Below are 25,818 nucleotides of genomic sequence, written 5' to 3'. Positions count from 1 at the left end.
GAAGTAGTTGTTGAAACAAGGTAGGCGGTGCCTGAGGCATCCAATGACAAGCGGTTCCTTGAGAAAGAGGGGGGTATTCCTTAAAAGCATTGTCCAATGAAAATTACCAACGCCAGACACCGAGACAGCGCCGGGGCGGAGGGGACGATGGAGAATTTCACGGCACTGTTCGGGGCTCAGGCTGACCCACCACCGCCCCCAACCGCACTAGGCTTCGGACCAGGAAAGCCTCCACCCCCGCCACCGCCTCCTCCGGGCGGGGGACCCGGCACGGCTCCGCCTCCCACCGCGGCCACGGCCCCTCCCGGCGCGGACAAGTCAGGAGCTGGCTGTGGCCCTTTTTACCTCATGAGGGAACTGCCAGGTGAGTACTCGGCCTTGCCAAAGCCAGCCAATCAAATCTTAGAGAGGAGGTGTTGGGCGTGGCTCTCAGCCGGCTAACGGAGGTGCGAGGTAACCTAGGCAACGCATACCCGGACTGTGGAGCCCTAAGTCGAAAGGGCTATTAGGATTCACAAGCAGAGGGATGAGTTGAATTCAACCAGGATGAGTTGAATTCAACCAAAGGGATGAATGGCGGGGAGCGGGGTGGTGCATCTCCGTGACTGTCTTTTGCACCATGTCCAGGCTGTGTTCCTGACACTGGTTTATGTCTCCCTAAAAAATGATCTAGGGCTGGGCGCAGTGGCTCACGCCTGTAATCCCAACACTCTGGGAGACAGAGGCGGGCGAATCACCTCAGGTCAGGAGTTCGAGACCAGCCTGGCCAACATGATGCAACTCTGTCTGTACTAAAAACACAAAAATTAGTTGGGCGTGGTGGCGTATACCTTTAATTCCAGCTACTCGGAACCCGGGAGGCGGAGGTTGCATTGAGCTGAGATTGCTCCACTGCACTCCAGCCTGGGCGATAGAATGAGACTCCGTCTCAAAACAAAAACAAACAAACAAAAAATCAAGAGTTTGAGTTTGGAACTCGAGAGACCTGATTTAATATCTTTGGGGACCTAAAGTTTTAGTTACAAGTCTCCCACAGACTTGCTGTGGGTTTGGGGCAAGTTGCCACTCTTCCAAGGTTTCTGCGTTTCCTGGTGTCATCAAAGAAGGGGTAAGAATCGAACCAAACTCTTTTCATTCAAAAAATTATTTTGTTGAGTACCTATGTACCAAGCACTTTTCTTTTTTTTTTTTTTGAGACGGAGTCTCGCTCTGTCGCCCGGGCTGGAGTGCAGTGGCCGGATCTCAGCTCACTGCTAGCTCCGCCTCCCGGGTTTACGCCATTCTCCTGCCTCAGCCTCCCGAGTAGCTGGGACTACAGGCGCCCGCCATCTCGCCCGGCTAGTTTTTTGTATTTTTTAGTAGAGACGGGGTTTCACCGTGTTAGCCAGGATGGTCTCGATCTTCTGACCTCGTGATCCACCCGTCTCGGCCTCCCAAAGTGCTGGGATTACAGGCTTGAGCCACCGCGCCCGGCCCCAAGCACTTTTCTAAATGCTGGAGATACAGTTGTGAACAAGACTGACAAGATGCTTGCCTTTTTTGGAATGTACATTTCAGTGTAGGAGGCATTGTAAACAAGATAATGTCAGAGAGTGGTTAATGCTAGGAAGAGAAAACATTATAAAAAATTGAAGGTGGCCAGGCGCATTGCTCACGCCTGTAATCCCAGCGCTTTGGGAGGCTGAGGCAGGAGGATCCCTTGAGCCCAGGAGTTTGAGACCAGCCTGGGCAACATGGCGAGACCCAGTCTCTACAAAACATACAAGATTAGCCGGCCGTGGTAGTGCTTGCCTGTAGCCCCAGCTACTCAGGAGACTAAGGGAGGAGAATTGCTTGAACACAGGAGGTCCAGGCTGCAGTGAACCAAGATTGTGCCACTGCACTCCAGCCTGGGCAACAGATGAGACCCTGTCTCTTAAAAAAAAATTGAAGGGCAGAACTACTTTAGCTAGAGTGGCCAGAAATGCTCTCTCCACATAGCTAAAATTTGAACTAAAATGTAAGCATAGACAAAGGGCCAGCCAGCTATGGACAGGAGGGAGAGATAATTCTAGATACAGGAAATGAGGTCAGAAACCCTGATGTGAGAAAAAGCTTAGAATATCTGAGGGACAGAAAATCAGTTGGACTCCAGTGAAGTGAACAAAAGGAAAGAGTGTTAGGAGAGAGATGAAGCTGGGAGAGTTAGGCAGAGGCTTTTATAAAGCAATAAAGGCATTTAGATTGTAAATACAAAAGGAAGCCATTTAAAACAATTTTTTATAGAGACAAGGTCTCACTGTGTCACCCAGGCTGGACTGCAGTGGTACAGTCATAGCTCACTGTAACCTCCAATTGCTAGGCTCATGCTGTCCTCCCACCTCAGCCTCCCAAGTAGCTAGGACTACAGGCATGCGCCACCACAATTGGCTAACTTAAAAATTTTTTGTAAAGACTGGGTCTTACTGTGTTGCCCAAGCTGGTCTTGAACTCCTGGCCAACGACAGTCCTCCCGCCTTGGCCACCCAAAGTGCTAGGATTATAGGCCTGAGCCACTGTGCCCAGCCAAGGAAAGCCATTTTAACATAGGAACTTGGTCAAATGTACTTATTTAGAGAAGTAAATGGATACAGGGTGTTAGACGTAGAGCTGACAGGGTTGAAAAGCTGAATATAGGGCCAGGTGCTGTGGCTAACGCCAGTAATCCCAGCACTTTGGGAGGCTGAGGTGGGAGGACTGCTTGAGCCCAAAAGTTTGAGACCAGCCTGGGCAATAAAATGAGACCCCATCTCTACAGAAAATAAAAGTAAATTACCTAGGGATAGCAGCGTACACCTGTAGTCTCAGCTACTTAGGAAGCTGAGGTGGTAGAATCACTTGAGCCCAGGAAGTTGAGGCTGCAGTGAGCCGTGATTGTGCCACTGTGCTCCAGCTTAGATGATAGAGGAAGAAGCTGTCTCAGTTAAAAATACATATTGTATATAGAAGTGAAGGAGATAGAGGAATTGATGCCTTTTTAAGTTTTCAGCTTGAATAATTGGGTGTATGGGTACGGAGACTTGGAAGATGAGGAAGGAACAAGTTTGAAGAGGTGGAAATCAAGAGTTGTTTTGGACATGTTTGGTCTCCAAGATGCTGCCTTTCTCTCTCTTTTTTTTTTTTTTTTCCTCGTGAGACAGTTTTGCTCTTGTTGCGTAGGCTGGAGTGCAATGGCGCAATCTCGGCTCACTGAAACCTCCACCTCCCAGGTTCAGGCGATTCTCCTGCCTCAGCCTCCCGAGTAGCTGGGATTACAGGCATGTGCCCCCACACCCAGCTAGTTTTTTATTTTTAGTAGAGATGAGGTTTCTCCCTGTTGGTCAGGCTGATCTCAAACTCCCAACCTCAGGTGATCCACCCACCTTGGCCTCCCAAAGTGCCAGGATTACAGGTGTGAGCCACCACGCCTGGCCTCCCAGATGCCTTTCATTGTCTCAGGTCTTATTTCCGCATCATGACTTGAAGGAAGTAGCGACAGATATTGGTATGGTACTTCAAAGTTCACAACACATATGAAGTAGTATTTAATACTTAGAATAGCCCTTTGAGGTAGCATTATTATCTACATTTTATAATTGAAAAAACTGAAACATGGAGAAGTTGACATCCCTTTGATTAGTTAGTGGTTGATGTCCACCAGCAGTTTCCTTTAATCTTTCTTTTGCCTTCCCTATTCTGATTGTAGCTATTTGTATCAGTCAGTTGACAGATTGAATATCTGTTATGGGCAAATGCTGGGTGTATGAGGAGGGTGAGATGGAGAGAGAGATTAGTAATGCTGGTCATTGCTTTTCAAGGAGTTTAGTTAGGAATGTAAAATTTGTGGTTTAAGGATAGTGACTATATTTCCTGTCAACTCCATCTCATTTTGTGCTCATGCCTCACAACAGCAATTAACAATATCTTTTTTTTTTTTTTTTTGAGACGGAGTCTGGCTCTGTTGCCCAGGCTGGAGTGCAGTGGCCAGATCTCAGCTCACTGCAAGCTCCGCCTCCCAGGTTCACGCCATTCTCCTGCCTCAGCCTCCCTAGAAGCTGGGACTACAGGCGCCCGCCACCACGCCCGGCTAATTTTTTTTGTATTTTTAGTAGAGACGGGTTTTCACCGTGTTAGCCAGGATGGTCTCGATCTCCTGACCTCGTGATCCGCCCGTCTCGGCCTCCCAAAGTGCTGGGATTACAGGCTTGAGCCACAGCGCCCGGCCAGCAATTAACAATATCTTAGTCATCAATATTAAGAACTATCTAATGGTTTTCAAAGTGTGTTGCTATCCAAAATGACAGTAAGAATAAAATGTCACCTGAGCTAGACCTTGAATAATTCATGTTGGTGAAGAAAAATTAGGAAGAATTTTCCTAAAATGAAATAATGTGAGGGGTGTGTTTTTGAGGCGATAGGGAGATTCATTTGGACGGATCAGAAATTTTGCATAGAGGAGTAGTGGTTGATGAGGCCCCAAAGCTAAGTTGGAGTAAGATGTAATTAGCCTTGAGTGCTAGTCAAAAGGAATTTGAGTGTTCTCCTGAGGGCAAAAAGAAACCATTAAGATTTGTGAACCGAGGAGTACTGCTTTCCAAAAATATCTGGAACATGTGGGTGCCGTGGATTGAAATAGAGAAGCCATGAGTGATGTTGGCAAGGTTTGGAATTTCAAAACGAAAAAAAATTTTTTTTTTTTTTTAATCTTGTTGGGCAGGGTGGTTCATGCCTGTGATCCTAGCACTTTGGGAGGCTGAGGCAGGCAGATTGTTTGAGTCTAGGAGTTCAAGACCAGTCTGGGCAACATAGGGAGACCCCTGTCTCTACAAAAAGTATAAAAATTAGCCCAGCATGGCAGTGTATACATGTAGTTCCAGCTACTTGGGAGGCTGAGGCAAGAAAATAGTTTGAGCCCAGGATGCAGAGATTACAGTGAGCCAAGATCGTGCCATTGCACTCCAGCCTGGGTGACAGAGCGATACTATCTCAAAAAATAAATAAATAAAAATAAAAAATAACCCTTGTAGAATAGTCAAAACTGGAATATGAACTCTCAAGTTTAGAAAAAACCCAGACTGCCTTCTCACCTGGGTCTTAAGGATAACCATCTGGACAGAGGAGAGCTGGCGGAGCAGGGGAAATTCAGAAGATTGTAATGGCAAGAGGCAGTGCCCAGAGTTATGAGGAGAGAGACTGTGACATTGGGTCTCCTGCCATTACCCTCGCTCAGTCTTCTGAGTTGTTTGGTAGTAAAGGGAAGGAAAAGGGTGAAATAAGGCCTAGCAGTATAGAGCGAAAGTGTCTTGTTTATTTAATAAATATTTATTAAGCACCTAATGTGTGTACTGTGCTAGGCACTAGTGATACATGAATGAACAAGACATTGTCTGTGCCTCCAAGGAGCTTACAGTTCAGTACCTGTTTTCCTGAGTGAATGATTATAAACAAGCCATTTTTGTCATTTGTACCCTCTGTGTCTATCATAATTACAAATGAAGTTGTAGTTAGCCATTTCTTCCTTATTAAGTTACTAATAAATGTATATTTTTTAAAAAAAGAGTCAGCCATGCAATATTTATATAGATAGTGCCTTGCATATATATAATACTTTTTTTTTTTTTTTGAGATGGAATCTGACTCTCCCACCCAGGCTGGAGTGCAGTGGTGCAAACTCAGCTCACTGCAACTTCCGCCTCCCGGGCTCAAGCAGTTCTCCTGCCTCAGCCTCCTAAGTAGCTGTGACTACAGGCGCATGCCACCGCACCCAGCTAATTTTTGTATTTTTAGTAGCGATGAGGTTTCACTATGTTGGCCAGGCTGGTCTCGAACTCCTGACCTCAAGTGATCTGCCTTCCTTGGCCTCCCAAAGTGCTGGGATTACAGGCATGAACCACTGTGCCAGGCCTGATACTTTATGCTTTTCAGTATATTTTCATTTGAACCTTGGGAGAAAATGATGTGTATGTAAGATAGCTATTATTCCATTCCACAGATAAGAGGAAACTGAGGCATGGAAAGACAGCCAGAATAATTCTAGTTGCCTGACTAGTTTTTTTGTTTTTTGAGACAGGGTCTCACTCTCACCCCCAGACTGGAGTGCAGTGGCCTGATCTCAGCTTACTGCAACCTCTGTCTCGCAGGGAGTACAGGTGTGCACCACTATTGCCCAGGCTGGTCTTGAACTCCTGACCGCCTCGGTTTCCCAAAGTGCTGGGATTACAGGCGTGAGCCACCGCACCTGGTCATTAGTTGACTGACTTCTAATAAAACATTTCTTCCTGGACGTGCATGGTGGCTCACACCTGTAATCCCAGCACGTTGGGAAGCCGAGGTGGGTGGATCACTTGAGGTCAGGAGTTCAAGACCAGCCTAGCCAACATGATGAAACCCCGTCTCTACTAAAAAAAAAATACAAAAATTAGCCAGGCATGGTGGTGCGTGCCTGTAATCCCAGCTACTTGGGAGGCTGAGGTGGGAGAATCACTTGAACCCGGGAGGTGGAGGTTGCAGTGAGCCAAGATCGTACCCTGCTGCACTCCAGCCTAGGCAACAGAGCAAAACTCCCGTATCAAAAACAAAAAACATTTATTCCTTTTAGGCAAGGCATCATACTCAGTATCATGAGGAAAAATAAAGATGTTGGTAACAATTTAGGCAGTGGTAGCTAGAACAATCTCCCGGTTCTTTTCTTATGTAAAGGTGATTAGTGTTTCTTGCTAGTACAAAAAAATGTCCTTGACAAGACCCTTAAGTCACTGGGTCATATTTGGTCCCCTTAGCATGGTTGTAGCTAAGCTGTGAGGTCGTATGTTCCTGGCTCTGTCAGAGAATATAATTTTTCACTAGTACATTTTATGAGAAGCACTCAGAACAGCATTTCCCATGAAGCAAGCATCATGTAAATCAACTCTAGTTAATCTAACAGAGTGGAGTGTCTCCTTCATTGGGCTAGAGCAGTTCCTGTCTCTGCCCTATTGGATTTTTGCCTGTTTTTCCCCTTCCCATTGGAAGCTACCATTGTGTTGTATTATATTTTTCATGTTATTTACTTTTGCTGTTTTTTTCTTTTTTTTTCTGAGACAGAGTGTCACTGTCGCCCAGGCTGGAGTGCAGTGGCGCAATCTCAGCTCACTGCAACCTCCACCTCCTGGGTTCAAGTGATTCTCCTGCCTCAGCCTCCTAAATAGCTGGGACTACAGGTACGTGCTACCACACCCAGCTAATTTTTTGTATTTTTAGTAGAGACAGGGTTTCACCGTGTTAGCCAGGATGGTCTCAATCTCCTGACCTCATGATCCGCCCGCCTCGGCCTCCCAAAGTTCTGGGATTACAGGCAAGAGCCACTGTGACTGGCCTGCTCTGTTTCCTTTAAAATAAATTTTAAATTTTAAAATCTGCACTTAAAAATTCCTTATTTAGGTTAATATATAGTCCTTCACTCCCCGGTTCTACTTTGAAGACTGATCTTTTTTATTTTTATTCTGCGTTGTCTAGGTAGCACAGAGCTGACGGGCAGCACGAATTTGATCACACACTACAACTTGGAACAAGCCTATAATAAATTCTGTGGGAAGAAGGTGAAGGAGAAGCTAAGTAACTTCCTGCCTGACCTGCCAGGGATGATTGATTTGCCTGGTTCCCATGATAACAGCAGCCTCCGCTCTCTCATTGAGAAGCCCCCTATTCTCAGTAGCTCTTTTAATCCTATCACAGGGACCATGCTGGCCGGCTTCCGCCTCCACACTGGCCCGGTGAGTCCTGTTGGAGGAAGAAGGCAAATGGGGAGGCCTAAACATGGAGATGGTTTTTCTGTCCAAGTCTGTTCCTTCATAATGGAGCAGAATGGATGATAGGAGCAGGAGAGATTTCCTCCCTCTACTCACCTGGACCTTCCTTTGGTTCCTTCAGTTGCCAGAGCAGTGTCGTCTGATGCATATTCAGCCTCCCAAGAAGAAGAATAAGCACAAGCACAAACAGAGCCGTACCCAGGATCCTGTCCCCCCAGGTAAGAAGTTGTTCTATTCAAACCAAAAAAAAAACCTGACCTGAATCTGGTTTGAACTTCCATAGGTAAACCCAGTTCAGTATGGAGCTCTGGACTCCTAAATTCCCCTGAAGAAGAAACCAGTGTACTGTGGTCTCTTGGGACTTGGGACAGGGACTGTAGCAGCACCTCTGTATCCTTTTTGGCCATTTGGACAAAAGCAGTTGCCCCTGACTTGGGATTTTCCTGTAGTCTTCAGTGGTTCATAACAGTAGAGGATTTTGAGCTTTATGGGTGATAGGTACCTAATGTCTCCTACAGAAACACCATCTGATTCAGATCACAAGAAGAAGAAAAAGAAAAAAGAAGAGGATCCTGAACGGAAAAGGAAGAAGAAAGAGAAGAAGAAAAAGAAGGTAGAGTAGAGGCCTATTGCCACAGCCCAGTGAGTTTCCCTAGATCTCACCCCTGTCCTAAATACCCTAAAGAGTTCTTTGCCTCAAGTTGGACCCACGATTGAAAACCCAAGGCAGGTTACAGGTTTCTCCTGTACAGCCTGATCAAAGCCAAGGCTAGTTCCTAGTTGTTCTTACCCCTCCTTCTTTCTCTCCCAGAACCGGCATAGTCCAGACCACCCAGGTATGGGCAGCTCCCAAGCCAGCAGCAGCAGCAGCCTACGCTAACAGGACCACTGGACTCTTTGCCAGGATGGCTTTTCCTGCTGTACTGAACCTGCTGACAAAAGCTGCCTTCCAGGCTCTTGGACACTGCCTTGGGAGCATCCTGCAGCTGGGACAGAGACCAGCTCCTGTTGGGCTCAGTTGAGACTAAGTACATTAGGAGAGAGAGGGACATGCTTTTGTAGGCTCATCCCAGTTGGTTTTCTCATGGACATCTCCCAGGAAGCTTACAATTTTCTTCTCTCTCTTTTGTGCAATTTGTCTGATTTAGGACTTGTTCTGTTTTTTCTTAAAAAAATTACATTTATCAAATTGGCTGAAGTGTGACTGCTGTTAAGAGGTATGTTCTGTGAGTCAGGATTTAAGACAAGGCGTTGCTAAGACTTGAGGGGATTTGGGTCTTGTTGTTACATTATGCAGGGAACCAACCAAAATGAAAAATGACCCAAGCTTACTAATACTCCACAGCAGACACAGAACACTCTGTCCGTTATGTTAAGAACCAGGCGCCTGGGTGATCTCAGGCTCCGTCTGAAGAGCTGATCCAGGTAGGGCTCAACAGTGTATTCTAGGTCAATTTTGTGTTGAAACAGAATAGCCAACTGAAAACACATGGACAGTCACCCATGTATTTCAACAAGATTGGTTTCTTAGGTCAGAAGCCTGTGATCTTTTGAAATGAACTTCTGGCAAGCAAAGGTAAATGCTTCTCTTCTCTTTACAATAACTTTTGACCTGCTTCACTCCTTAGTTAAGACAATAAAGTTACTTAGCTGATGTGAAAACATTTCTAAAACAGCAACAAAATGTAACCTAACCTATCAAAATGTTTAAAAAAAAAAAAAACCTTTAGTTTTTCCAGCTGGTTAGGTAACTGAAAACATCCATGAGAAAACCTGAATTAATGTAACCTGACTTTAAATTTAACACAGTTAAAATCTGTTGCCGTGAAAGCCACGTTTGTTCCTGAATCAGTGGGTGGAAAACCACTCATTCAACTGGTTTAAATCCAGATTTCAGAATAAGAGTTTGCTGGGGTTTTTTGTTTTTTGTTTTTTTTTTGGACAGAGTCTCACTCAGTTACGCAGGAATGCAGTGGCATGATCTCGGCTCACTGCAACCTCTACCTCCTGGGTTCAAGTGATTCTTGTACCTCAGCCTCCCAAGTGGCTGGGACTACAAGTGCGTGCCACCATGCCTGGCTAATTTTTGTTTATATATATATATATATATATTTTTTATTTTTTTTTTTTTTTTTTTTAATTAATTTTGGAGACAGAGTCTTGCTCTATCACCCACGCTGGAGTGCAGTAGTGCAATCTCAGCTCACTGCAACTTGTGCCTCCTGGGTTCAAGTGATTCTCCCACCTCAGCCTCCCAGATAGGCAGGATTATAGGTACCCATGACCAATGCCCAGCTCATTTTTGCATTTTTAGTATAGATGGGGTTTCACCATGTTGTCCAGGCTGGTCTTGAACTCCTGACCTCAAGTGATCTACCCACCTCAGCCTCCCAAAGTGCTGGGATTACAGGCGTGAGCCACCGCACCCAAATAAGAGTTCATATTCTTACATTTTGAGTAATTAAAGGGTTCTGGCCAACTGCTGGAGATTTAGCATCTAAGGATACCTACTGAAAATTTTTTTTTTTTTTGAGACGGAGTCTCGCTGTGTCTCCCAGGCTGGAGTGCAGTGGCGTGATCTCGGCTCACTGCAAGCTCCGCCTCCCGGGTTCACGCCATTCTCCCGCCTCAGCCTCCCAAGTAGCTGGGACTACAGGCGCCCGCCACCACGCCCTGCTAGTTTTTTTTGTATTTTTAGTAGAGACGGGGTTTCACCATGTTAGCCAGGATAGTCTCAATCTGCTGACCTCGTGATCCACCCGCCTCGGCCTCCCAAAGTGCTGGGATTACAGGCTTGAGCCACCGCGCCCGGCCTACCTACTGAAAATTAAGAGCACAGCTTTTGTCCAATAGAAGACAGTCTATCTAATTGAACTGACACCAGTATCTAGTTAACCTGCTTTCAACAGGCTTTCGTATCTATCTCACCTTTGGCTGTTTCCAAAATTAGCTTTACTTTCCAGAGACTAAATCCTGTATTAAAAAAACAACTGTAGGCTGGGCGCGGTGCGGTGGCTCACGCCTGTAATCCCAGCACTTTGGGAGGTGGAGGCGGGTGGATCACGAGATCAGGAGAGCGAGACCATCCTGGCTAACACAGTGAAACCCCGTCTCTACCAAAAGTGCAAAAAATTAGACAGGCGTGGCGGCGGGCGCCTGTAGTCCCAGCTACTTGGGAGGCTGAGGCAGGAGAATGGTGTGAACCCGGGAGGCGGAGCTTACAGTGAGCCGAGATCACGCCACTGTACTCCAGCCTGGGCAATTGAGCGAGACTCCGTCTCAAAAAAAAACAAAAAAACAAAAAACAGCTGTAGCTGGGCATGGTGGCTCATGCCTGTAATCCCAGCGCTTTGGGAGGCCAAGGCAGGACCGCTCAAGGCCAGAAGTTCGAGACCAGCCTGGGCAAAATTGGTCGAGAGCCTATCTCTACTGAAAAAAAAAAATAAGCATGGTGGCATGCCGCTGTAAGTCCTAGCTTCTCAGAAGGTTGAGGTGGGAAGACCCTTGAGGCCAGGAGTTTGAGGGTATAGTGATCTGATTGTGCCACTGCCCTCCAGCCTAAGCAACCAGAATGAGGCCCTGTCTCTTAAAAGAAAGAAAGAAACAACTTTTAAGAGTTCTCTAAGCTTTCAAATAACAGCTTTGGTGGTTTCAAGAGACTTTTTTTCCAGGTGTTTTTTAATTAAATTACCCAAATAAAAACAGGACCTGTTGTTTTTAGAAATTGAGTCTCTATGTTGCCAAGGTTGGCCTGGAACTCCTGGGTTCATGTGATCCTCCTGCCTCAGCCTCCCTCAGTGCTGGGATTACAGGCGTGAGCCACCACACTCGGTCTCTATTTTTTTAGTAGTATTTGTTTTAAGTGGCTAATTTCATTATAGTCTTGCCTAAAGAAGGGCTGGGACCAGAGAAGCTTATGAGTTTGTCACTGTGGTAACTTCCCACCAGAAATCGTTCACCTTGTCTCAACCAGACAAAATAACACAAGTCAGGGGGCGCTGGTTAGATCAGGATTTCTTTTTATTCCTCGTTGGTTTAAAATGGCTAATCAGAATAAAAAATAAAAGGGCCTCTTTGTGGAGGCTGGGATCTCCCCTATTTAGAGGTTAGAACCCAGGTATCCCCTCTACCCAGCACCATAGTGAGGTGGGCTGAGGGGTAACCCCCAAGGGACAATTGGAGGGGCCTAGGCCTGCCACTCCTTCTCTCTATCCCCCGTTTTTGGCATGTGATGAAAAATATTGCTTTTTGGATTCTTCTCTCCTGGCCTTGGATTTTAAAATCAAGTTAACCGTGTAAGCTAGGGGAGGCTTCAAGGGGCTAGTAGAAGGAGCCCACTCTAATCCCTCTCCCCCAAGGAGGGGATTATCCAATATTGTTTGAGCTAGGCCAAGTTATTTTCCTGATCTCCCCCCACCACCAGTGTCTTGAAGTTTTGACCCCTTTGCTAGGGAAACTAAATGCCAATGAGCCTAGAAAACTAATTCTCCTCTCCAAGTCCCTCCCTCTTGTGACCAAAATCCCAGACTCGCCTCTCCCCAGGCTTCTTCCTAATCACATTAGCACCAACAGAGGATGCTATTTCCTTAGTAACTGGAACAAATGAGAGGGAACCACAGGGAAAAGACTGACGTCTCCCCTCTTTTCCTGCTGGTCTGAGGAATGGGAAGAGTAAGATCCCCCTCCATATATGTATCCCTCCCTCATTTTCCCATCCCAGGATAGATATATAATTTCTTTGATATTTATAATATATATATATATATATTATATGTACACACACACCTGGTAACGCAGAAGAGGAAAAAAATAGAATCCGTAACAATAATAAAAAAAATTATTTCTGGTTTAAAAATGATCTGGTTCCCTCCAGGGCGAGCAATTGCACAAATGTCCACTGAGTCTGGTCCAGGGATCAAGGAAGGGAAGGTCTTAAAAGATAAGAGGAGGGGGTTGCTACCCCAGTCTCAGGGCCCCAACTCTCCGACTCCCCAAGCCCACTGCATTTTAGAAAACACTCCTCATCCTCTTGGAATTGGTGGTTTAAAAAATGTCCATGCAGGGGAGGGGAGCCCCTTGAGGGAAGGAAGGTGGCCACCTGGGGCCCTTTGGTGTAGGCGCAGAGGCGTTGGGGAGGGGAGGCGCCGAAGGCTCACACCGAAATCTCATAGGTGGTACCACCAACCCCTGACACCTTCTTGACTCCTCCCCTAGTGGGGCTACTGAGAGATGGCTGGCCTGGGCCAGGGGAGGCTGAGCCTAAGCTCTTGGGCTGCCCGTTGGATTTGCTGTAGGCGGTCTTCAGCTGTACTTCATCTCTGGAAAGAAGAGACAAGACAGGTGTCAGGAAATGGTACACAAAACATTGGGAAGGGAGACAGTTTCAAAGGTTCAAAGAAAAAATTGGTGTTCTTTTCTATATCCATACTTTCTTACCCAAACGTCCCCCTTTATTGCCCTGCTTAAAATAAGCCTGATTCCCAATCTCTCCTATTTACTGCTACTCTCTAGTAACAGCTATAACATGTACTTACTCCCAGGCAAATACTTTTAGGAAGATAGGATTATGGAAAAAGTATTAATCTTCAGTCTCTTAACAGGAATTGCCCATGAAGGCAGGTGGAGTCAAAGTGAAAATAAAGAGCTACCAGGATACCCCTGGGTCCACCTATATTAGGATGTACAACAGAAGCCCTGATGGCTTTTGCAGAGCAGTATGCCAGTTTGAAATGGCTAAGGGTCAGGATAGTACTAATACTTACTTGGGTGTCAGTAATGGCTGCAAGGCCACTTCTTCTGTCTCAGAGACACCAGGTTGGGCTTTCTGGCTGCTGTAAGACATCGATCGGCCCAGGTATGAGGCCGTTGGGCCTGGTTCAGGGGACCCTACTCCCCGGCCCCTTAGCCCATCTGGCTTGCCAAAACGGGGGGCAGCTGGGCGTCCCAGTGGAGTCTTGCCCAAAGGTGATCTCTTTGAATCATCTGAGGAGGAACTAGTACGAGGGGCATGGCCTGAGCCTGGTGTTGACTGAATGCCTGAGTCCCCCAAGCCTGGTTCTTCCTCACGGCCTGGGAGTGGGGGTGACTGGCGCAGCAACTTCTCTCGTTCCTGGAGGGAGGCCACAATGTGGCGCGACAGATTGTCGTAACGGACTGGTGAGGGCTCTCGGTGTGTTGGGCCAGTTGGCACCAAACGTGGGTGTCTCTCAGCTTCCCGTTGCTGGGCCAGCCTGGCTGACAGGAAGGGAGAGGTATAGCCTAAAGGTGGGTCTGGCTCAGGCCCTGCCTGCACTGACTCAAAATCAGGGCTGTCTGAAGGTGTGAGCAAGCTGTCATAAGATAGGCTTCCATTGCGTGTCTGGTTGGCCAGGCTCTTATAGGAGGTGGAGGTGGTGCCCTCTGAACGAATGGATTGCAACTGGCCCAGCTCAAAGCCTGTGCCCTGGGCTGACTTGAGGCTGGAGGAGCGTGAGCCACTGGATAGTGGATCGAAGTGAAAACTTTTGCCAAAGGTAGGAGAACGGAAGCTCTCTGGTTCCAAGCTGGGCTCTGAGCGGTAGCTGGGATGACGGCTGCTCTCTGCAATTGAGGTTGGCTCCTTCAAGCTGTCCCCACGACTCAACTAAGGAAGAAAGTAAAGCAGGCTCTTAGTGCTCCTCTTGTGACAGAAGCTAGACCCTAGAGCCCAAGGAGTTGGTCAAAAAGAGTATTATGTGCCAGTAATATGCTTAGAACTCTTACATGCATTATGTGGGTTAATCCCTCAAAAAAAACTGAATTCAAACAAATATCATCTCATTTTCAGATACAGAAAGCAAGGCATACAAAGGTTAAGTATCTCGCCCATGGGCAGAACTGGGTTATAAACTCAGATCAAGCACTAATCTATTATGCTATATTGCCCAGTCTGATGAAGGACACAGTATCAAGGAGATTCAGTTCCATGAATGCCAACAATTAGTGAAATGTCCTTTGTTTTCTTCTCTTCTCTTCCCCTAATCTTTTTTTCCCATAACAGCTGGCATGTGTTTTGTGTGTATGTGTCTGTGTTTGAGGCAGAGTCTCACCCTGTCGCCCAGTCTGGAGTGTGATAGCACAATCTTGGCTCACTTCAACCTCAGCCTCCCAGGTTCAAACGATTCTCCTGCCTCAGCTGGGATTACAGGCGCCCGCCACCACGCCCAGCTAATTTTTGTATTTTTAGTAGAGATAGGTGTTTAGTAGAGATAGGGTTTCACCATGTTGGCCAGGCTGGTCTCAAACTCCTGACCTCAGGTGGTCTGCCCACCTCGGCCTCCCAAGGTGCTGGGATTACAGGCTTGAGCCACCATGCTCGACCTTCTTTTTTTAATTTTTTTTTTTTGAGGTGGAGTCTCACTCTGTCACCAGACTGGAATCTAACGGTGGGATCTCCGGCTCACTGCAGCCTCCTGAGTAGCTGGGACTACAGGTGCATACCACCACGTCCAGCTAATTTTTTTTGTTTGTTTGTTTGAGACGGAGTCTCACTCTGTCGCCCAGACTGGAGTGCAGTGGCGCAATCTCGGCTCACTGCAACCTCTACCTCCCAGATTCAAGCGATTCTCCTGCCTCAGCCTCCTGAGTAGCTGGGATTACAGGTGCCCCACCACTACCACGCCCAGCTAATTTTTGTATTTATTTATTTTTTTTGAGACGAGGTCTCAGGCTGGAGTGCAGTGGCGCAATCTCAGCTAACTGCAAGCTCCGCCTCCCGGGTTCACGCCATTCTCCTGGCTCAGCCTCCACGCCTGACTAATTTTTTTGTATTTTTAGTAGAGACAGGGTTTCACTGTGTTAGCCAGGATCATCTTGATCTCCTGACCTCGTGATTCGCCTGCCTTGGCCTCCCAAAGTGCTGGGATTACAGGCGTGAGCCACTGCATCCCGCAATTTTTGTATTTTTAGTAGAGATGGGGTTTCACCATATTGGCCAGGCTGGTCTCGAACTCCTGACCTTGTGATCCACCACGCCCGGCCTAATTTTTGTATTTTCAGTAGAGAAGGAGTTTCACCACGTTGGCCAGGACGGTCTCAATCTCTTGACCTTGTGATCCGCCCACCTTGGCCTCCCAAAGTGCTGGGATTATAGGAATGAGCCACCGTGTCCAGTCAGTTGGCATGTTATTACCCCACCTCTTAGAGTACTCAGTACCTTGGCGCTGGAGGAATGCGGCATGGCAGCTGATGTACTGCTGCTACTGTAACCCGGCCGATACTTGTACATGGTAGGTGTCGGGGGGCTGTCCTTGCCCAGTAAGCTGCTATCTGCAAGAAAAAAGGCCAAGGGGGCACTACTTTACAAGCGGTGGTTTTGGTTTAAGAGACAGGGTCTCATTCTGCTGTCCACGCTGGAGTGCAGTGGCACAATTATAGCTCACTGGAGCCTTGAACTCCTGGGCTCCCACCTCAGCCTCCTGAGTAGCTGGACTGCAGGCATATGCCACCATGCCCAGCTAATTTTTTATTTTTTGTAGAGACAGCCTTGCTATGTTGTCAAGGGTGGTCTTGAACTCCTGGGCTCAAGCAATCCTCCTGCATTGGCCTCCCAAAGTGCTGGGATCACAGGTGTGAGCCACTGTGTCTAGCCTATGAGTGGTTCACTTTATCTGCCTAGGGTTCCTTAAGTACAGGTAGAGGACAAGGTAGGGATATACCCTTCGCTGAAATCAAGACTAAAGACTCAAACCAGCTCAGAACTCAGGGTGGGTAAATGCACCAAAAAGGTCCTATGATGTTCTCTGGTCTGCCTAGAGGTTGACCATTTTCCCGGCAAAAGTCCCATTCACTGCCAATAGCTAAATGGCATCTCTTCTCTTCCAGTTGCAAAGTGGCACAAGTACCAACTGTTGGGTATTTAAAGTCACAACACAAGTAATATCTCCCAGCCCTCGCATGTCCTCTAAAGCTCATAACCTTCTCAATCCTGCCCCTAGTTCTAGTATCTTACAAATCAAGGCAGCCCTTACCCTCATTAGTAGCCAGGCCGAGGTGTGTTCGCAGCCCCGTGTAACGGCTCAGGTCTGGCTTAGGAGGAGGTGGAGGTTCAGCATCTGCAGACTGGCTCTCTGTTATCTCCAGGCTTCCCTTAGACTGGATTGATGAGGGGAGCGAAAAGTCAGATTTGGAAATTGAGCATTACGGCAATTCAAAGTATTAAATTGGTATAAAAGAGAGGTATTTGGGAGTCAATTCTCATGTATTTCCTTTTTTTTTTTTTTCTTTTGAGACAAGGTATCACTCTTGCCCAGGCTGGAGTACAGTGGCACACGCACGATCATGGCTCACTGCAGCCTGCAACTCTTAGGCTCAAGTGCTCCCTTGAGCCTTGAGCCTTGAGCCTTCAACCTCAGCCTCCCAAGTAGCTGGGATTACAGGTACATGCCACCACACCCAGTTAATTTATTTTACTTTATTTTGTAGAGACGGGGGTCTCGCCATGTTGTCCAAGCTGGTCTTGAACCCCTAACCTCAAGCAATACCACCCCACTTTGGTCACCCAAAGTGTTGGGATTATAGACATGAGCCACTGCCTATCATATATTTCTAAACCAGACTGGAAGACAAGGCACAAGAATCAGTTTGGGTATAGTACTAGATGAAGAAAAGTTTTTTTTTGTTTTTTTTTTAAATGGAGTCTTGCTCAGTCACCCAGGCTGGAGTGCAGTGGTGTGATCTTGGCTCATTGCAACCTCTGGCTTGCAGGTTCAAGCAGTTCTCATGCCTCAGCCTCCCAAGCAGCTAGGATTACAGGCATGTGCCACCACACCTGGCTAATTTGTTTTTTTTTTTTTTTTTGAGATGGAGTTTCGCTCTTGTTGCCCATGCTGGAGTGCAACGGGCATGATCTCGGCTCACTGCAACCTCCACCTCCCGGCTTCAAGCAATTCTCCTGCCTCAGCCTCCCAAGTATCTGGGATTACAGGCAAGGGCCACCACGCCCAACTAATTTTATATTTTTAATAGAGATGGGGTTTCTCCATGTTGGTCAGGCTGGTCTTGAGCTCCTGACCTCAGGTGATCTACCCACCTCAGCCTCCCAAAGTGCTGGGATTACAGGCGTGAGCCACTGCGCTCAGCCAGAAAAGTTTTCTATTTTTTATTTTACTCTGTTTTAGAGATGGAGTCTCGCTATGTTGTCCAGGCTGAGCTCCTGAATTCAAGCGATCTTCCCATCTCAGCCTCGCAAAGTGCTGGGATTGTAGGCATGAGTTACTGTACCTGGCAGAAGAAAGGTTTACAAAAGGTTTTAATTCTGTCACTTATTTGCCCATGTAAACCAACAACTACTTGTTTAGCTCCTACCATCTAGCTGTAAGCTGCTAAGTCCTATGAAGACATGGAAATTAATGAATTCATTTTTTATTGTTAATGAACTTAAAGTCTAATGTAGGGCCAGGTGCAGTGGCTCACGCCTGTAATTCCAGCACTTTGGGAGGCTGAGGGAGGTGGATCACTTCAGGTCAGGAGTTCGAGACCAGCCTGGCCAACATAGGAAAATCCTGCCTCTACCAAAAATACAAAAATTAGCAGGGCATGGTGGCATGCGCCTGTAGTCCCAGCTACTTGGGTGGCTGAGGCATGAGAATCGCTTGAACCTGGGAGGCAGAGGTTGCAGTGAGCTGAGATCATACCACAGGAGTCCAGCCTGGGTAAGAGACCAAGACTTCCTCTCAAAAAAAGAAAAAATCCAATGTAGAAAACAAGAGTTGTATAAAAGTAATTTTAACACAGATCAGTAAGTGATAAACACTGTAAGAAATATAGGCCAGGCACGGTGGCTCATGACTGTAATCCCAGTACTTTGGGAGGCCAAAGTGGGCGGATCACCTGAGGTCAGGGGCTCGAGACCAGCCTGGCCAACATGGCAAAACCCCATCTCTACTAAAAATACAAAAATTAGCTAGGCAAGGTGGCAGGCACCTGTAATCCCAGCTACTCTGGAGGCTGAGGCAGGAGAACTGCTTGAACACGGGAGGCAGAGTTTGCAGTGAGCCGATATCGCACCACTGTACTCCAGCCTGGGCAACAGAGCAAGACTCTGTCTCAAAAGAAAAAAAAGAAAAAAAGAAAACTAAAGCAAGCTTCCATCCCTTTGCCTTGAGTTAGTTTTCCACGTTATCTAGCTTGACTTCCCTAAATTCCTCACCTTTGTTCTCCTCAGCTCTCCCTGGATGCCATTATCCATGATCTTCACAGTTATCTGCCCATCTGAAACTTCTGGTCGAAGGAAGGGAGGTCTGATTACAATTGTCTTCTCTTTCTTTGGTCTCCCCAAATACCTAAGTGTCAAGAGAGAGAGCTTTCATTCATTTATTTTCAAGTATCTACAGTTTGCATAAAGCATTTTTATCAGGTTGGTGCAAAAGTAATTGCAGTTTTGGTCATCACTTACTTAGCAATAAACAGATTTCTTTGATTCTGTGAAGGACTGCAGCAAGACTAGGCCTTTGTGAGCAGATACCTAGCTCAAGGAAAGCACTTTAGAGTGTATCTTATTCACTCTCAATTTTCAAAGGAGATTTACCTTAATACCTGAAGAATATCAATGGAATTCAGTGTCCACTAAAGCAGGGGTCCCCAACCCCTGGGCTGCAGACCAGTACCAGTTTATGGCCTGTTAGGAACTGGGCCACACAGCAGGAGGTGAGCAGTGGGCCAGCGAGCATTACCACCTAAGCTCCACCTCCTGTCAGATCAGTGGAGGCATTAGATTCTCCTAGGAGTGCAAACCCTAGGAGCCTGTTGTAAACTACACATGCAAGGGATCTAGGTTGTATGTGTGTGATCTCAGCTCACTGCAATCTCTGCCTCCCAGGTTCAGGCTATTCTCCTGCCTCAGCCTCCCAAGTAGCTGGGATTACAGGTGCTTGCCACCTTGCCCGGCTAATTTTTGTATTTTTAGTAGAGACAGGGTTTCACCATATTGGCCAGGCTGGACTCGAACTTCTGACCTCAAGTGATTCACCCACCTTGGCCTCCCAAAGTGCTGGGATTACAGGTGTAAGCCGCCACACCCAGCCATGAGAATCTAATGCCTCATGATCTGAGGTGGAACAGTTTCATCCTGAAACCACTCCGGCCCAGCCCCCATCTCTGGAAAAACTGTCTCCCATGAAACCGGTCCCTGCTGCCAAAAAGGTTACGGACCACTGCACTAAAGGATGGTCATGTAGGTACTTACCATTCTAAGATAGAGAACCCTTCCTAAAGGCTGTCTCCCACCAGACCCCTCCTTTACCAGAACAAGCCCAAAGAAGATAAAAGTTCTGACCAATGGTAAACACTAGACCAAAAGGATAGGTGTACCTGGGTGCTGGAGAACTGCAGAGAACACGGCTGACATTGTTACAGCAGCCATTGGTGAAGGGGTTCACACCTCCCCGGAATTTACCCGTAACCTAGAGGGAGGAAAAAAATACCAGGTTAGAAGATGAGACCTTGACTTCCAAAGGCCAAAATACAAATCTATTACAAATTATTGTGCACTCACTATCTGAGGGATATGCAAATGAGTAAAACACAAGAAATTTATATAGGTTATGGTTAAGAGCAGGGAATCTACAGTCAGGGTCCTTAGTTCAAATCCTAGGTCTACCTCATGGTTACTGACCCAAAACCTGTTTCCTCATATAAAATGGGATAGCTTTCTAAATATTGAAAACTAAGATAAAGAATAAGCAATTAAGGGCTGGGCATGGTGGCTCACACCTGTAATCCCAACACTTTGGGAGGCTGAGGCAGGTGGATCACCTGAGGTCAGGAACTCGAGACCAACCTGGCCAACATGGCAAAACCCATCTCTACCATAAAAAGATATAAAAATTAGCCGGGCGTGCTGTCAGGCACCTGCAATCCCAGCTACCTGGGTAGCGGAGGCAGGAGAACTGCTTGAAACCAGGAGGCAGAGGTTGCAGTGAGCCGAGATCCTGCCACTGCACCCCAGCCACTGGGCTCCCGCCTGGGTGACAGAGCAATACTCTGTCTCAAAAAAGAAAAAAAAAAGCAATTAAGGTTAGCTACTATTATATGCACAAAAATCATTGCTTTCCTGTAAGCAGCACTATAAGTTTCTTGAGGGCTAGCCCAAGTCTTTCGTTGTTTCTATAAACTGAGAGCCTAAATTCTCCAGTATCCAGTGGGCATACAGTAAATGTCTGTTAACTAAGAAATGGCCTCTATTCTTTTTTTTTTTTTTTTGCAGGAAGATCTTAAATATATGCATATGAGCGCATATATACATATACATATATTCTTGCTACACTTTAAACTATTAATATAATTTTTTGACAAACTAAAGAAAGAATACTATTATTTGGATACCAAGTTCTGTGGTGAGTATTGTTTAAAAAACTATCATCTTATTCTTTATGCTATATTGTCTAATTTCAGTTTGGTTTGGATCTCTCAATTGATATTTCAGGTGATGATGCCAAACCATCCAAGAGTTTCTTTGGAGATAGACATTATTTTGTTACAAAAGATATCTTAGCACTTTGGGAGGCCGAGGTGGGTGGATCACCTGAGGTCAGGAGTTCGAGACCAGCCTGGCCAACATGGTGAAACCCTGTCTCTACTAAAAATACAAAAATTAGCTGGGCGTGGTGATGCACACCTGTAATCTCAGCTACTTGGGAGCCTGAGGCAGAAGAATCACTTGAACCCAGGAGGCGGAGATTGCAGTGAGCCAAGATCACACCACTGGACACCAGCCTGGACAACAGAGTGAGACTCTGTCTCCAAAAAAAAGATATTTTAGGGCAAAATTCAGCCTTTATCTCTATTGTCTTAGTATCTCTTTGAGAGTTTATTTTCTTTTCTTTTTTTTATTATAGTTTAAGTTCTAGGGTACATGTGCACAACATGCAGGTTTGTTACATATGTATACCTGTGCCATGTTGGTGTGCTGCACCCATTAACTCGTCATTTACATTAGGTGTATCTCCTAATGCTATCCCTCCCCCACCCCGCCCCCCCACCCCACAACAGGCCCCGGGGTGTGATGTTCCCCACCCTGTGTCCAAGTGTTCTCATTGTTCAATTCCCACCTATAAGTGAGAACATGCGGTGTTTGGTTTTCTCTCCTTGAAACAGTTTGCTCAGAATGGTTTCCAGCTTCATCCATGTCCCTACAAAGGACATGAACTCATCCTTTTTTATGGCTGCATAGTATTCCATGGTGTATATGTGAGAAATGGCCTCTATTCTTACATGGCCTCTATGCTTACATGAGGAACTAGGACTACCTCACTCCCTACCATTAATCTCTACATAATCATGAAAAGTATTCATTAAGCATCTCTTTATGGAAGCACTACACTGCACACTAATCAGAGGGCTAAAGACACATGCCCTGCTCTTCAGGGGTCTCTCGTCACTTCTCTCCATACCTGTTCATTGGTTGTGCGTCCCCTGGCCACCAGCACCACGTGAAATCCCGTGAGGCCAGCTACAGGGATGAAGAATAAGCCAGCCACACACATTACTGCCATTCTGATGCCAAACAATCAAGGAGAACAGAGCAACATGATCTCACTTTCCCCAGCTCCTACTGCAGCCATTTTCCCTTCAGCCCTCATTCCTCCCCCTTCCAATCCCACAACCTAAAAGGCCTTGAAGGATACGTGACAGCCGTGCGGACCCCTGAGAGTTCCTCTATGTGGTAGAGGACATAAAGGAGGCCAAAGCCAAACACACCCATAATGTGGGCTGTCAGGGAAAGGAGGAAGAGGAAGAAATAACGGTAGTTCCGGCGACCAATACAGTTGTTCACCCAGGGGCAGTGATGATCAAATTCCTAGGGACAAAAAGAGACAGATGAGAGGCATCCCTGGACCATAGCATTACATTACTTCTGTCAAGAAAAGAAACAAATGGCAGCTAAGTTTTGGTTTTAGTAATTTATGATCATGGTCATCAATTAGTCCAAAATTAAATCCAGTTTATTTTGCTCTATAAATCTGCAAGGGAGACCCTCCAGAGGTTGGTCAAAGGCCAAGGCCAAACCAGGCGTAGTGGCGCACACTTGTAGTCCCAGCTACTGGGGAGGCTGGGGCTTGAGCCCAGGAGTTCAAGGCTGTAGTGAACTATGATGACTGCCTGTGAATAGCCACTATACTGGGCAACATAGCAAGACCCCACTTCCAAAAAAAAAAATGAAAAGGCCAAGGCCAGTTCTCAAAGTTTATCCTATGTGACCAAGGAACTCTAAAAGTGACGAATGTCAGCGGCTTTGCAAAAACATCAAGATTCATGAGAAAAGAGGATTAGATGGAGAATTTGGCAGGTAACTGCTTACAGCTAAGTGAAAATGGAATGGAAAAAGGACAAGGGATACAGAAGGACAGGCAGGAAAAGAACTACAACAAATTGAAACGCAACGGCATGATTTTCTGGAAGAGAAAACTCAAAGCCAGGATAAATAACCAAAGATGAGCCAACAGCTAGAAGGCTAGAACTATAAATCTTGGTGTCAAGAAAGCCTACACCCTGCTGGTGCAATGGCTCATGCCTGTAATCCCAGCACTCTGGGAGGCCAGGGCATGAGAATCACTTGAAGCCAGGAATTTGAGACAGTCCAAGCAACACAGGGAGACCTCATCACTACAAAAAGTATAAGTAAATAAAAAAGAAAGTCTACGCCCATACTGAGTTAAAGCTTCCCTCCTGCAATGATATTTATGCTCTGCCTCTCATGTTATGTCATTACTAACACCATGTGACAGAGCTGGACCATGTGGCCAACCTAGTTAGACAGGACTATACCACATCCAAAGCTAAGAATCTATTATATGGTTAGGATGAAGAGAGTGAAGGTTAAGCATGAAGTCTTACCCCACCTAGGGTGCTTACCTCCACACAGTTGTCACAGACACTGCAGTGGGAACATCGAGGGGGACGGTAGAAGCGGCAGGTGGCACACCATTTCATGCGCACCTGGATGCCCTTGATCTCCACTGTTTTGTAAAGAGGAGCTCGGAAATCATCTTCCTTGTCCTCATCCTCCTCAGCTGTAGAGAGGAAAAGTCAATTAAAAACAATTATGCCAGAACTGTAGTAACTGCTAGGGATCCAATGATGTTTAAAATATAGCTTCTGCCTTTGAGGAATTCACATTCTAATGAGTGAGACTAGGGACTAGGAACTATAAGACTGTGAGGTCAGGTTTTTATACAACACTATGGGAACACGGATGAGGAAGCAATTTATTCTGCATTGGGAAGTGAGGTTCAAGATAAAATGACTCGAGGTAGCTCTTGTATGCATCTGCTGGTGTTATTGGCTTAAGTATATGAATATATTTTAAACAAATAGTTTACATATCAAAGCACATACATAATGAGTTTACATAAGAGTTCAGTATCTATATTTATATGAGTGAACTATAGCAATTCAAGAGAGGAACTAACATCAACCTTTTTTTCCAGGCACAAATCCTTTGCCCAGCCAACTGTGGTGGCTCATGCCTGTAATCCTAGCACTTTGGGAGGCCAAGAAGGGCGGATTGCCTAAACTCAGGAGTTCAAAACCAGCATGGCCAACATGGTGAAACCTCGTCTCTACTAAAAATACAAAAGTTAGCCGGGTGTGGTGGCGTGCGCCTGTAGTCCCAGCTACTCAGGAGGCTGAGGCAAGAGAATCGCTTGAACCCGGGAGGCGGAGGTTGCAGTAAGCTGAGATCACGCCACTGCACTCCAGCCTGGGCAACAGAGCGAGACTTCATCTTCATCTTAAAAAAAAAAAGAAAAAAACCAAATCCCTTCCCAAAATGTCTTCCCCTACTCTATGAATTTTCTATATATATACATATTTCAGTATTATTTGTTGCACAAGCATAAATGCCCTTTCTCTCAATTTTCAGCTATCAGAAACCCACCATCCCATTTCAAAACTTAAAAGACATTATTTGCCTTCTCATATACAATTAGCAATTTTTTTTGTTTTTTGTTTTGTTTTTTGAGATGGAGTCTTGCTCTGTTGCCCAGGCTGGAATGCAAGGACGTGATCTTGGTTCACTGCAATCTCCCCCTCCCAGGTTCAAGTGATACTTCCGTCTCAGCCTCCCAATAGCTGGGATTACAGGCGCATGCCACCTCGGTGGCTAATTTTTTGTATTTTTAGTAGAGACAGTGTTTTACCGTGTTCCCCAGGCTGGTCTCAAACTCCTGAGCTCAGGCAATCCACCCGCCTCAGCCTCCCAAAGTGCTAGGATTACAGGCATGGGCCACCGCACCCAGAGCAATTTTTATTTTTTATTAACCTAGAAAAAAAAATGTGGGAAGGAAAAATTAAATAAATGATAGTGTGGGATTAAAAATTAAGTTTCAAATTTTACTGATTTCTTTTCATAGCATTTTTTCATATTTACATGGCAAGAAATGCTAGGTAAAGAACTGTACAGCCGAGTGTGGTGGCTCATGCCTATAATCCCAGCACTTTGGGGGGCCAAGGAGGGCAGATCACTTGAGGCCAGGAGTTCAAGACCAGCCTGGCCAAAATGGTGAAATCCAGTCTCTACAAAAAAATATAAAAATTAACCAGGGGTGGTGGCACATGCCTGTAATCCCAGCTACTTGGGAGGCTGAGGCAGGAGAATGGCTTGAATCTGGGAGGCAAAGGTTGTAGTAAGCCAAGATCATGCCACTGCACTCCAGCCTGGGTGACAGAGTAAGACATTGTCTTAAAAAAAAAAAACCACACACATAAATATATACTGCAGATACATGGTATACATAAATATACACACATATTTTTTAAGTCTTCAAATATTGCGAAGATATATACCACAATAGTAGTTAGCTCTGGTCTGTGAAATTATAGGTAATGTTTTGTCTTTTTTATACTTTGTACATAATGAATGTGCACTACTTATTAAAATCTTTAAATAAAAGATTTTTTCTTTTGGTCAGGCACAGTGGCTCATGCCTGTAATCCCAGCACTTTGGGAGGCCGAGGCAGCTGGATCATTTGAGGTCAGGAGTTCCAGAGTAGCTTAGCTAACATGGTGAGACCCCAT

General features: G+C 46.0%; 2 protein-coding genes across 4 annotated transcripts in view; one reads left to right on the top strand and one right to left on the bottom strand.

The window, feature by feature from the left end:
- The first annotated feature begins 11 nt into the window (after window positions 1–11).
- Window positions 12–9,446, top strand: MED19 (mediator complex subunit 19). Its single transcript, XM_003909843.4, has 5 exons — window positions 12–364; window positions 7,492–7,748; window positions 7,906–8,002; window positions 8,303–8,397; window positions 8,596–9,446. Exons 1-5 carry the CDS (start codon window positions 97–99, stop codon window positions 8,662–8,664), a joined length of 786 nt encoding a protein of 261 aa, XP_003909892.1. The 5' UTR covers window positions 12–96; the 3' UTR covers window positions 8,665–9,446.
- A 2,336-nt stretch (window positions 9,447–11,782) lies between these two features.
- The window catches only part of ZDHHC5 (zinc finger DHHC-type palmitoyltransferase 5), a 34,097-nt gene continuing 20,061 nt past the window's right edge, over window positions 11,783–25,818 (bottom strand). For 2 of the 3 annotated variants that reach the window (XM_017948371.3, XM_017948372.3), the window contains exons 4-12: window positions 23,655–23,812; window positions 22,427–22,599; window positions 22,193–22,295; window positions 20,112–20,203; window positions 18,952–19,084; window positions 16,772–16,895; window positions 15,958–16,070; window positions 13,547–14,406; window positions 12,604–13,102 (exon numbers count right to left, since the gene is read on the bottom strand). In XM_017948371.3, coding sequence (XP_017803860.1) covers window positions 12,937–13,102; window positions 13,547–14,406; window positions 15,958–16,070; window positions 16,772–16,895; window positions 18,952–19,084; window positions 20,112–20,203; window positions 22,193–22,295; window positions 22,427–22,599; window positions 23,655–23,812 — 1,922 coding nt within the window. In that variant the 3' untranslated portion in view covers window positions 12,604–12,936. Of the gene's footprint in view, window positions 13,103–13,546; window positions 14,407–15,957; window positions 16,071–16,771; window positions 16,896–18,951; window positions 19,085–20,111; window positions 20,204–22,192; window positions 22,296–22,426; window positions 22,600–23,654; window positions 23,813–25,818 lie in introns of all 3 variants that reach the window. The other variant, XM_003909846.5, reaches the window with a different exon arrangement.

The sequence above is a fragment of the Papio anubis genome, chromosome 12 (genome assembly GCF_008728515.1).
Source record: "Papio anubis isolate 15944 chromosome 12, Panubis1.0, whole genome shotgun sequence".
NCBI classification, from domain to species: Eukaryota; Metazoa; Chordata; class Mammalia; order Primates; family Cercopithecidae; genus Papio; species Papio anubis.
Note: the sequence above shows the minus strand (reverse complement) of the source record. Positions and strands in the feature narration are given on the sequence as shown.